The sequence below is a fragment of the Cervus elaphus genome, chromosome 13 (genome assembly GCF_910594005.1).
Source record: "Cervus elaphus chromosome 13, mCerEla1.1, whole genome shotgun sequence".
NCBI lineage: Eukaryota > Metazoa > Chordata > Mammalia > Artiodactyla > Cervidae > Cervus > Cervus elaphus.
The window spans coordinates 57,114,033-57,126,951 of NC_057827.1; the positions used below are offsets into that span (position 1 = coordinate 57,114,033).

Here is a 12,919-nt window from a genome sequence, read left to right on the forward strand (position 1 = left end):
CTATCCAGGTTGAATCTTAAAGTTACCACTTTAAGGATATGCATGGTGATGAAAACTCTCCATTAATCTATGCCTTCCAATTGTGTTGAGATTCAGTTTGGCTCATAAGCCTTTTATTTCTACATCGTTACATGTTTTTTATACCAACTAAGATGTTAACAAAAAAATTTTTTTAACCTTACCTCTTTCCCCTCTCATCCTTAGCAAATACACCTGACTCATAATTTACAGATGAAAACCGAAGCCACATAGAATGTTGTTCTCAGTTTCCCCAACAATTACTTTGGACAAATTTTCACTCTAGGCTTCAAGTCCCTTCATGATTGACTATCCATTCCTTTATGACTATTTGGCAACCTTAAAGGTATGATGTGTAAGAAATATGTAAATATGTGATATATATTAAGATATTAATATGAACTACAAGCACTGCTGTGCAGTACGTGAATGAGCCTAGCCAGTTGTTCAGGATTGGCACCTCACAAAACTGCTGTCCTGTACAGATACTTTGGGAGTGATAAAAAAAAATACCGTTGAATTGCTTAAAATTGTTATGAAAAGGGAGCTAACTACTAGAGTTGGTGAAGTCTAGAGATTAAAGAGGTGTAGGAAACTTGTTTTTTAAAAATAAAGTTTTACAAAATATATTCTTGGTATGAGTCAATCTTGTGCTCTGTAAGGAAAAAAAGCCATTTTCTATAATTGTGAAAGTGATATATATTAAAAGAACAGTATCACAATCCACATCAGTGTAATCCTACAATCTACATTTAATGGCTGGTGTTTTTGGTTAAGGAATTTCCTATCTCCTATGAATACATGTTACAAAACTGGGATCATACTGTATGTAATGTAGCTTTATTTCTTAAACTAAGATTGGAGTATAGGTGCTTTACAATGTTGTGTTAGTTCTTACTGTAGAGCAAAGTGAGTCAGCTACACACACACACACACACACACACACACACACACACGCACACCCTTTTTGTATTTCCTTTCCATTTAGACACACACACACACACACCTTTTGTATTTCCTTTCCATTTAGGTCACCACAGAAAGTGAGTTAGCTACACACACACACCCCCACCCTTTTTGCATTAGGTCACCACAGAACACTGAGCAGAGTTCTCTGTATATACCTGTAGTTTCTCATTAGCTATCTACTTTAAACATAGTATCAATAGTGCACATATGTCAAACCTAGTCTCCCAATTCATCCAACCACCCTCCCCCCTTGGTATCCATGTTTGTCCTTTATATCTGTGTCTCTATTTCACTTTGTAAATGAGACCCATCTATATCAGGAGTTCCCCAAGCAGAGGGCCTGGGACTTGTAATGGTCCATGACCTGTTGGGAACCAAGCTGCACAGGAGGAGGGCAGGGACGGGTGAGTGAGTGAGGCTCCACTTCGGTTCCCCATTGCTCACATTACTGCCTGAACCATTCCACCCTCCACCCACCCCCAGGTCCGTGGAAAACTGTCTTCTACAAAACTTGCTCCTGGTGTCAAAAATTTTGGGAACTGCTGGTCTCTACCAATTTTTTCAGATCCCATATTTATGTGTTAACATACAATATTCTTTTCTCTGACTGACTTCACTCTGTATGACAGTCTCTAGGTCCATCCTTGTCTCTATAAATGACCCAATTTCATTCCCTTTTATGGTCATATTCCCTTGTATATATATATATCACATCTTTATCCACTCCTCTGTTAATGGACATTTGTTTCCATGTCCTAGCCACTGTAAATAACGCTGCAGTGAACACTGGGGTGCATGTGTCTACTTGAATTACGGTTTTCTCTGGGTATATGCTCAGTAGTGGGATTGCTGAACTACATGGTAGTTTCAGTTTTTAGGTTTTGTTTTTTTTTTTGGCTGCACCATGCAGCATGTGGGATCTTAATTCCCTGACCAGGAATCGAACCTGTGCCCTCTGCATTGGCAGCTCAGAGTCTTAACTACTGGAATGCCAGGGAAGTACCTCAATTTTTAGTTTTTTTAAGAAATCTCCATACTGTTCTCCATAGTGGCTGTATCAATTTACATTCCCACCAACAGTGCAGGAGGGTTCCCTTTTCTCCACATCCTTTCCAGCATATACTGTCTAGATCTTTAAAGATGGACATTCTGACTGGTATGATGTGATATCTCACTGTACTCTCGCATTCTTTAATAACTAGTGATGTTGAGCATCCTTTCATGTGTTTGTGGCTATCTGTATTGAAGACATCATTTTAAATTGTTACACATTATTCTATTATATGGACAAATCCTAATTTCTTAACTTTCCTTATGATTGGACTGTTAGGTCACTTTCAAAATTTCAGTATTGTTTTGTGATGAATATCTTTGTTCATACAAGTGTACGCTCATACTTGCCCAAATTCATATTTCCTTAGAAATAAAATTAAAGGGCCAAAGGAATGAATATCTTAAAGCTAATGATTTGGCCAAAGTTCTTACCAAAATCTGTCCAAAATTATATGTGCCACAGAAATAAACTCACACACCTACAGTCAATTAATCTTTGACAAAGGAGGCAAGAATATACAATGGAAAAAAGACATTCTCTTCAATAAGTGATGTTAAAGTTGGACAGCCATATGTAAATCAAGTTAGAAAACGCCCTCACACCATGCATAAAAATATGGCTTACGGACTTATAAGACATGACACCATAAAACTCCCAGATGAGAACATAGGCAAAACATTCTCTGACATAAATCATACCAATATTTTCTTAGATCAGTCTCCCAAGGCAATAGAAATAAAAGCAAAGTTAAACAAATAAGACCTAATCAAACTTACAAGCTTTGGTACAGCAAAGGAAACCATCAACAAAACAAAAAGACAACCTACAGACTGGGAGAAAACAGCTGCAAATGGTGTGACCAACAAGGGTTAATTTCCAAAATATACAAAGAGCTCATACAACTCAACAAGGAAAAAACAAAACAACCCAATCAAAAAATGGACAGAAGACCTAAAGAGACATTTTTCCAAAGAAGACATACAAATGCACATGAAAAAATGCTCAACCTCACTAGTTATTAGATGCAAATCAAAACTACAATGAGTACTACCTCCCATTGGTCAGAATGACCATCATTTAAAAATCTACAAGTAAGTGGTAGAGAGAATGTGGAGAAATGAGAATCCTCCTGCACTGTTGGTAGGAATGTAAACTGGTACAGCCACTATGGAGAACAGTATAGAGGTTCCTCAAGAAACTGAAAAGAGTTGCCATATGATCCAGCAATTCCACTCCTGGGCATATATCCAGACAAAACTGTAATTCAAAAAGACACATACACCCCCTATGTTCATAGCAGCACTATTCACAATAGCCAAAACATGGAAGCAACCTAAATGTCAACTGACAGATGAATGGATAAAAAAGATATGGTACACATATACAGTGAAATACTACTCAGCCATAAAAAGAAGCATGAAATAGTGCCATTTGCAGCAACATGGATGGACCTAGATATTATCATACTAAGTGAAGTGAGACAGAGAAAGACAAATACCACATGAAATCACTTATGTGTGGAATCTATGACACAAATGAACCTATCTATAAAACAGAAATAGACTCACAGACAGTCACTTTGGTGTACAGAAGAAAATGACAACACTGTAAATCAACTATACTTCAATAAAATAAATTCTGAAGTATTTAAAAAAATTATATGCTTAATATACTTTTACTTGTAGTAAATACTTATTTAAAAATGAACAAAAAATAATTTCTGGATTGCTAGGGAAAATTATGTTTTTGCTAAGTAAATGCAAATTCAAATTTTCACTAAGCTTCATGAGAATACTGAATGGTTTTTTTTCCTCCCAGTTTTGATCATATGGCTTCGCTCTCTCACACCCCATGAAAACTGCTCTTATCAAGATCAGTGCTGGCCTGCTGAACTGCCAAATGAATAGTCTATTTTCAGGCCACCTTACCATTTTCCATTTTCCCCCTATGTTATTTGATTGTTGGCCACCCATACCACTTCTTATTTATTTATATTTCAAAATACGTTTATATTCACATAGTGTGGAATTCAAAGTCTTCTTTTTTGTCCCAAGTTATCTTAGTTTGTCTTCCTGAAAGATCACCAATGTTTTCAGTTGCTTATGTATCCTTTCAGAGATATTTGATCAAATAAAAGCAATTACATGTGTGTATACACACACATACATACAAGGATACACACACAGAGCCCCTATTTACACAAATGATAACACATTAACTACATCTAACGGTTTTCATTTATTTTTTTATTTTTTGGCTGTGCTTGTGGCATGCAGATCTTAGTTCTCCCACCAGGGATCAAACTCACGCCCCCTGCACTGGGAGCTGTGGAGTCTTAACCACTGGACTGCCAGGGAAGTCCCCCTTTTTTTCATTTAATATATCTTGAATATCTTACCATAAGTACACAAAGAATTTCTCATTAATTTCTATGGCTACATAATGTAGCAGAATTTGATTGGTCCCTAATTGATGGACATTTGAGTTGTTTCCAGCCTTTTGTCATTATAAGCAATACTGCAACAAATTAGCTGTACAATCACAATTCTAGAAGTAGGACTGCTAGGTCAGAGAGTATATGAATTTATAATTTTGATAGATATCAACAACGTACCACTTTCAGGGACTGAACTAATTTACCTTTTCACTAGTAATGTGTGAGAATGGCTTTCCTTTTCTTGTTAATTGGTAGGAGTGTTGTAACAGGGAAGTTAGCCTTTTTTCCTGTGGTAAGTTCCATAAATTCTTTTTTTTTTTTAAGTTCCATAAATTCTTTTCTCAGATTCTCATTTGTCTTTTGACTGTTTATGATGGTTGGTACCAACTAAAACTTTATTTTCTATATGGCTGACTTTATCATACTTTTTGTTAGTGGCTTCTGGGACTTCTAAGATTATGAAATACTTCTCCACAGTTTTCTAAAGATATAGTTTAATTTTTACATGCAAAACTTGGACCCATTTGGAATTTATCCTAAGGGAGAGTGTGAGCTGTGTACTGACAATACTGAAAACACCTATACTTGCAGAGACTATCCACCTCTGACCTCTAGGAACCATTCTTTCTTGTTTTTTTAAAATAATGATGGCTTCTCTAATTACTGACATCTACTGTCTTCAACATGGGATGTTAAAAGCTGCTGCAGAGAATCACAGTTCCATGTGCACAAACACTTACCTGTTTATAGAGTCTAGCATGCCAGGCGTGACATGATGGCACTGAGGAGTTTTTGCCAGTGGAAAGATAACTGATGATGGAGTTGTTGGATTTCTGTCCATATTTGGCAGAATATCATCCCCTTCTTGACTGTCCTGGAAACTTGGTAACTAAAAAGCAAATATGTATTACCAACAGGCACCCATAAAAACAGAATTCCTCATTATCACAAATTGTTTTTTGGGGGGAGGGATTATGTTATTTTCCTTCTTATAACTTCACAACTGAGATAACTAAAATATTAGTAGGTAGAGAACAGAGCCTTGGTCTCTAAAATACTTGGTTTCTACTGTGTAAAATGGAAATGACACACATTTCTAGTATTGCATAGGCCAAAGGTCAGCAAATATTTTCTGTAGAGTCAGAAAATATTTAAGGTTTTATGGTCTACACAGTCTTTGTCCCACTGCTCAATCCCACTGCGGAAGCAGGAAGGCAGCCACAGCTGATAGGCCAGATGCGGCCTGTGGGCCAAGTATACTGGCCCCTGCACAGAGAACAAAGCGAAAGTACACCTGATTTACTGTTACGCTTGGTACTTAGCAGATACTCAAGCAGTATTAAACTTTTTGGGTGTATATATTTCCAATAAATAATTTAATCTTTTAATTAAAATTTTACTTTCATATTAAAACCTTAGAAAAAGTGGGTTTCTGTTTCTATTTTATTATTTTTGCTTTTAAAATACTGCTACTGTTGCACTTAGGACAAAACATAGATAGAACCTGAAATGATGGGGGGAATAATATAAAGGGCACAATGCCTAAAGGATCAGTGTTTTTGTGCAGAGAACACAGTAGGAGCCTCAGATGGCTCCTTTAAAATACTTCCCTTTATAACCTGTCTAAGTAAAAAGGGGCCCCAGATCATGTTGTCACTAAGTTCTAAGTAGCCTTTTAAAACTGGATAATTTAACAACACTGTGAAATGGGTAGATGGAAAAATTACCCCAAGTGTGAGCCTTCTGAATTTTTTTCTTGCCTACTTTTTTTCCCCTGTGAGCTTGATACTTTTTATTATTCCAGTAACATCTGAATGAGTTCTTACTGTTTTTATATATTGCAAATATTTTATCCCAATCACTGAAGTTTTTAGTTATGTGGTTTTTTCATTCTGTTAGTATAAAAATTCTTGTATACATTCAAATCTGTCAATTTTATGCTGCCATGTAATCCCTCCTCTGAATTTACTATGCAGTAGGTAATAATCTATACTGGTCACCCCCCTTCTTAAACTCTGCCTCACTGCATATAAATTTTAAATATATGTGCTTGGCCTATTTCTGGGTTTTCTAAGCATTCTAAGGGGTTCTTTAAGCAAATTACTTCTGAACCCCACTGAAGGGTAGACCCTGGCACTGAGGAGAACACCATGACTGGCAGACTGCTTCTTATACTCCACTCACACTCTACTCTAGCATATCTGTGGAGGCTACCAGTCCTTGGCCTAAATATTAGGGATGAACACTAACCCTAAATAAAAATGAAAGATACCAAAGTCAATATAAAGAAAACAATGATTTCTACATTTAAGACTCTTACCAGTATTTTTTGACGCTGCAAAGGTGTTGCACTGAAAAAATCATCATGGTCATCTTTTGGCAGCTGTTCAAGAAAATCTCTCATCTGCTTCTTCCTTTTAAGAGTTCCCACTTTGGCAGTTATCTTCATAGTTTCCTTATCAGCATCATCAATCTTGCCTTAAGAGTCAGCAAAAGATTTTGGTAAGGATTTGGTCTTGAATAGTACCTGCTCTATAAAGTTAACAGCCTTTGCAAAATCTAAACTGTATATTCATATTAAATAAACTCAGCATCTGTTGTTAATATTTCCAAGCCTCCTAAATAACAAGTGACTCTACACTGGGATTCGGGCAATATGATTAGATTACAAAAATACTCAAGAAGAAATTACATTTCGATTAGGCAGGGTGTGGTTGGAAAGGTTCTTTATCTGTGAGGGAAGTTACCTTATATTTCCCTTGCTGATTGTCTACCCTATTGTCTTGCTAAAATATAAACCTTATTGAATTAGGACAGGGATACTGAATGTTCCCTAAAGCTTCGTATAAGACTTCTCTGGCGTAAACCTGGCCAGGAATGTGTACTCCTGGGGACTATACACTAAACTTATTCTTATGAGTTTTCTTATGAATTACTAAGGGACCCTAACAAAGTGGCCTCAAATTTAACTTAGAAAAATAACCCAGTTGTTGGAATCTCTCAATCCAACTGCAGATTTCCTAGAACAAACTCAAAGCACAAGGCTGCTAAGGTTACGATTAATACAAGTAAGTAGCTAGGTCAGACTTAAAAAATTAAACAGATGATCTTTGGAGTTGTTTCTAGCTTTAAAATTATAAAAACAAAATCCACCTATTAGAAGACCCATGGATAAATATAAATTACATCTAATGAGTGATCAGAAATCAATATTGAGAACTAGGAAAAAACTTATTTGCTATAAAGGTTACCATCTTGGCCTTTGGGGTTGGCTGGCTTTTTCTTGGTGTCATGTTTCTGAAATCTTTTTCCTCGGGGATCTTCCATGTACTTCCTCTGGCATTCATCCGCAGATCGAGAACCTACAGCCGTAGCTACGTCTGACCAGAAACCAGGCTTGTGCTTTGGCAGAGATGCAACAGCACTACAGAAGACCAAAACCAGTTAAAGAACAAGAAATTCAACTAATTAAAAGTAACCTTTTATTGAAGTGAAGGGATGCCGCTAAATCAGGAATTTTATCAAAATCATTCTAGATAACTATTTGGGAAGAAGTTAGAATTCCCTACACTTAATAATTCTTACTCTAATATGAAGATGTGAGTTTATGTATCTAGCAGATGCCTTCAATTTTGTTGTATTCTATCAAACCTGAAAAACTATGCCCAGTTTTTCAACATATTTTCCTAAGTCCAGCTAAGAAATGATTAGATTTTTGGGGGTGGGAGGTGGGGGCTCTAGCATGATTAACTTTTCTGCATCAATGCATGAATCTTACTGGTGCTAAGTATATAGGAAGACAGGTTCTTGGGTTCTGTATACTCCAGGTTACAAACTCTTACTAAAAAGTGTTATGCTTGCTTTTACTCTATTTTAATTTATAGAACTCAGTATTTTATGTATAGTACTTAACTGAGGGAAATGAAAATTGAAATAGAAAAAAACGAAGTCAATATAAGGTAGTTTCCCAATTTAACAATTGAGTTACATTCTAAAATTTCATTGTAAATGATTATTTAGAACCTGGTATACATATTACTGCCTCCCCAACTCCCAATAGATTTTATATATTGTGGTTAGGCTGATATTAATAGTTCTGCCAGAAAAGGTCTATTTAACTCACCAATTAACCTATGCAGTATCATGCTGGAAAAAATTTAACAACTAGTTCTCTGGGGTTAAAAAGCCCTGTTTGTGGTGTTTGTCAACTTCCATATTGTAAATACTTCTATTGTGGCTTATTTCAAGCTACCAGTTATACAGAATTTCTACCATACAGATATGATAGACATTAAATACCTCAAGGGCACAGATAAGAATAAAATATAGTAAAATATTTAGGAAGTGATGAGTTTAGAGTTTGTTTCTAGTAAATTTTAGTTTATATAATTTTTAATAATGACAAATTGAATAAAAATATTCAATTTGTAAAATTCCTAAATATTTAAGAGTCAACTTTTGTGAATAGATATGATCTAACTACAGAATACCACTTATTCCATACATAAAAGGAGAACAGAGAACAAGTACTAAGAGCATTGAACTTGTTAATGAATGTTCTACTTTTGCATAATTAATCATTCCACATGTGTTCTCAAGTGGAGAACTACAGGGAGGGGGCTCAAAGTTCCCTATTTGTATACACAGCTAGCATGCAAGTCTAGGATTGCCTAAAAGGACTAGTTTGTTATAGTAAAAATACTTAATCCATTTAATATGAAATCATTCTGTAGTTAACATATCTCCTCTAGTCAATCTAAGTAATTTAAAAAGGGAAATGTAATCATATTACTCCAGTCCTACTTAAAAATCATTTCATTGGGATTTCCCTGGTGGCCCAGTGGCTAAGAATCCAAGCTCCCAATGCAGGGGGCCTGGGTTTGATCCCTGGTCAGGGAACTAGATCCCTCATGCCACAACTAAGACCCAATAAAGCCAAATAAACATTTTCTTTTTAAAAAATCACTTCATCATTCTTAGCATAAAAACCAAGTAGGACCTATTCTATTCCTTGCCTATCAGTTCTCATCCTCTACTGTTCTTCCCTCCCTTTCTGTATGCCAGTCATTTTGGCCTTTTAGTATTTTAAAATATTCTCTCTTACTTTCTACCTCTATATACTTGGTTTTAATTTAAAATGTACTTATCCTGAATCTTTGGCTTGAATACTTATTTATCCTTCAAATCTTAGTTCTGGTATCTACCTAAACAAAGTCATTTTCCAGAAAAATATTCTCATAAACCTCTTACAGGGATTATTTGCTAAGTATCTGTCTACCCTACTAGGCTATAAGCATGATGAGGGGTATAAAATAGTGGGCTGCAAGTAAGAATCACTTAAGGAGCTTATAGCAAAATTTAAGGAATCAAGTAAAAATAAGCAAACAGATCCATAGACTGTATTCCTGAAGATTTCAATTCAGTAGGACTGGGGTGACAGTCCTTGCATTTTCCAAAGCTCCTTATGTGATTATTTTGCGTCAGCATTAGAATTGCTTTATGTTGTTTGTAAGAATAAAGTATTACATCTAATTGAGTGGAAAGCAGGAAGGGGTAATAACAAGGAAAGGTTACAGGGAGGAAGTGACATGTGAGATGAAATTTGAGGGATGGATAAAAATATAACAGGAGAAAATGAGGCAACAATATTGGCAAAGAAATGAAGACAAAGAAACTGCATATGGCTGCTGCTGCTGCTGCTCAGTCGTATGGCTAGGGAATGGTAAATAATTCATATTTATAGTCTGGTAAACTTCAAAGAAATGGCTGCAGGTCAGAGTTGTGAAAAAAACTAGAGAATCGTAACCCAAGCCCAAGTCTTCCAGATCAGAATATTATAATAGTATGCACTCTAGGCACTTATAAAACATTTTAAGTTTATAGTAAAATTGTCCTTTTGGGTATGGTTCTCTGAATCTTAACATATACATGTAGATACAAAACAGCTCCATCAGACTGGGGGGAAAAAAAACTTCTAGTCCCACCTCTTTGTGGTTCACCACTACAACCACCAGAAATCCCTGATCCATTTTCTTTCTTTTTAGTTCTGTCTTTTCCAGAACATCATATAAATGGAATCATATAATATGTAACCTTTTGGGCTGGCTTTTTTCACTCAGCATAATACCTTTGAAATTAATTCAAATGGTTACAAGAATGGATTGTTTTTCCTTTTTATTACTTAGTAGTTCATTCACTGTTAAGATTGTACCATGATTGCCTTTATGCAAACAGGGCTGTGAAAATCAGGAAGAGAAATGAGCTACGTAAAATCAATCTATAATGTTTATGGGCTCACACTGCAAATTTTGATATATTTTCTTCTTTGTTCAGTTCAGAATCTTTTCCCTTGAGACTTCCTCTTTGACCCATGAATTATATACAGGTGTGTTATTTATTTTTCCAGCACTTGGAATATTTTTCCTTTATTGATTTGTAGTTTAATTTAGTTATGGCCAACAAATACCCTTTGTATAACTTCAGTTATTTTCAATTTGTTAACATTTGTCTTATGATCTAGTAAGTGTTCATCTTGGTGAATAATTCACCTATCCTTGGAAAGAATATTCTTTCCCTACTGTTAGGTACACTATTCTAAAATGTCAGCTAGATACAGTTGGTTGATAATGTTGTTGAGTTCTCCTACACCTTCACTAATTTCCTGTCTACTAGTTCTGTTAATTACCAAGAGAAGAACACTGAAGTCTCCAGCTATAATTATGCGTATGACTCTTTTCAGTTCAGTACATTCCTGAAGGACAGGGAAGCCTGGTGTGTTGCAGTCCATGGGGTCACAGAGTTGGACGCAACTGAGCAACTGAACAACAACTTTCCTTTTAGTTCTTTCAGATTTTGATTCTTGTATTTTGAGTTTTTTTTCAGTGCATACACATTTAGGATTAAGCCTTCCTCGTGAAATGACACTTCTATTATTTTGTAATGTCTTGCTTTACCCTTGATATTTTCTTCATACTGAAATCTTTGATCAGTATTAGCATAGCCACTCCAGCTATCTATTGGCTTTGCATGGTATTTATCTATCCTTTCACTATTAAGTTGGCTATGTCGTATTTGAAGTGTTTCTTTTATATCACACATTGTGGGATTGTGTTTTTAAATTCATTCTGACAATCTATTAAATGGTGCATTTAAATTATTAACATAATTAATGCAATTGTTTTTCTTTGCTCCCCATCTTCTATTTCTTTTTCTGCCTTTTTTAAAAAGTATTTTATCTATTATATATTTGAAGATATCTGTGTAGTTTTTTAGTGGATGCTCTGATGTTTACTATATACATACTGCACAGTCTACTTTGAATCAATATCTTACAGCTTCAAGTAAAATCTAACCATCATACAAGTGTCTTCCTCCTTCCTTTTTGTTATAGTTATCTTCTGTATTACATTTACAAATATTTAAAAATTCCATCATACAATATATTTGCTTTAAACCATTAAATACTTAAAAGAACTCAAGAGGAAAATAGTCTATTATATTCACCCAGAGAACTGCCATCTCCTTCCTATTCCTCCATTCCTGATATTGCCTCTTTTCCTCTCTCATCTCTATTCTGCTATTGAGTCTACCGAATGAATTTTTAATTTTGATTATCTCATTTTTCAGTTCTAAAATTTCCATTTGAGCTTTCTTTATACCTTCTACTTCTTGTTGAGACATTATAAATTTCTGTTCAAGAATGATTGCTTTTAGTCCTGAAGTGTTTTTTATGAGACTGACATGCTGCTCACTATGCCAAGAAGGCAGGTCTAAAGTGTTTTTATATTCCTGCTTCAGAATCTTATCAGATAATTCCAACCTCTGTGTCATGCCATCATTCACATCTTTTTGAATGACATCATTGCATGTGAATTGAAATTTTCATTGTTCTTTATATGTTAAGTAATTCAGGATTATTTCCAAGGCATTTTGAAATAGGAAATTCTGGGTCTTACACTCTATGCTAGTTTGGTATGTTCACTAAGTCATGTCCAACTCTTTGCAGTCCCATGGACTGTAGCCTGCCAGGTTCCTCTGCCCATGGAATTTTCCAGGCTAGAATACTGAGTGGGGTGCCATTTCCTACTCCAGGGGATCTTCCCAACCCAAAGATTGAACCTGCGTCTCTTCTGTCTCCTGCATTGGCAGGTGGATTCTTTACCACTAGCACGACCTGGGAAGCACCCTATACATTCTATAGAGAATATTAATATTTTTGTTTTAACAGGCAACCAACCTGGCTGTACCTGAATTATAAATTCCAGTCAGTTTTCTGTGGTTGCAGTTTCAATGTTAGTTCTGTTTTTAAAGCCTTGCAGTGCTGTTAGGATATACTGCATGTTGGATACTGGGTGGATGGCCTGGAAATTGGATGATAGTCTACCATTAGTTCAGTTCTCAAAGCCTCTGGTTATGCTGTCTAGGATCAGACCCACAAATGG

The 12,919-nt window shown here is 35.6% G+C and overlaps 1 protein-coding gene across 3 annotated transcripts in view; it reads right to left on the reverse strand.

Moving 5' to 3' along the window:
- Nucleotides 1-12,919, reverse strand: part of MIS18BP1 (MIS18 binding protein 1) — a 50,063-nt gene that overhangs the window by 4,935 nt on the left and 32,209 nt on the right. For all 3 annotated transcript variants that reach the window (XM_043922722.1, XM_043922723.1, XM_043922724.1), the window contains exons 10-12: nucleotides 7,730-7,902; nucleotides 6,799-6,956; nucleotides 5,219-5,367 (exon numbers count right to left, since the gene is read on the reverse strand). In XM_043922722.1, the coding sequence (XP_043778657.1) occupies nucleotides 5,219-5,367; nucleotides 6,799-6,956; nucleotides 7,730-7,902 (480 nt within the window). The remainder of the gene's footprint in view (nucleotides 1-5,218; nucleotides 5,368-6,798; nucleotides 6,957-7,729; nucleotides 7,903-12,919) is intronic.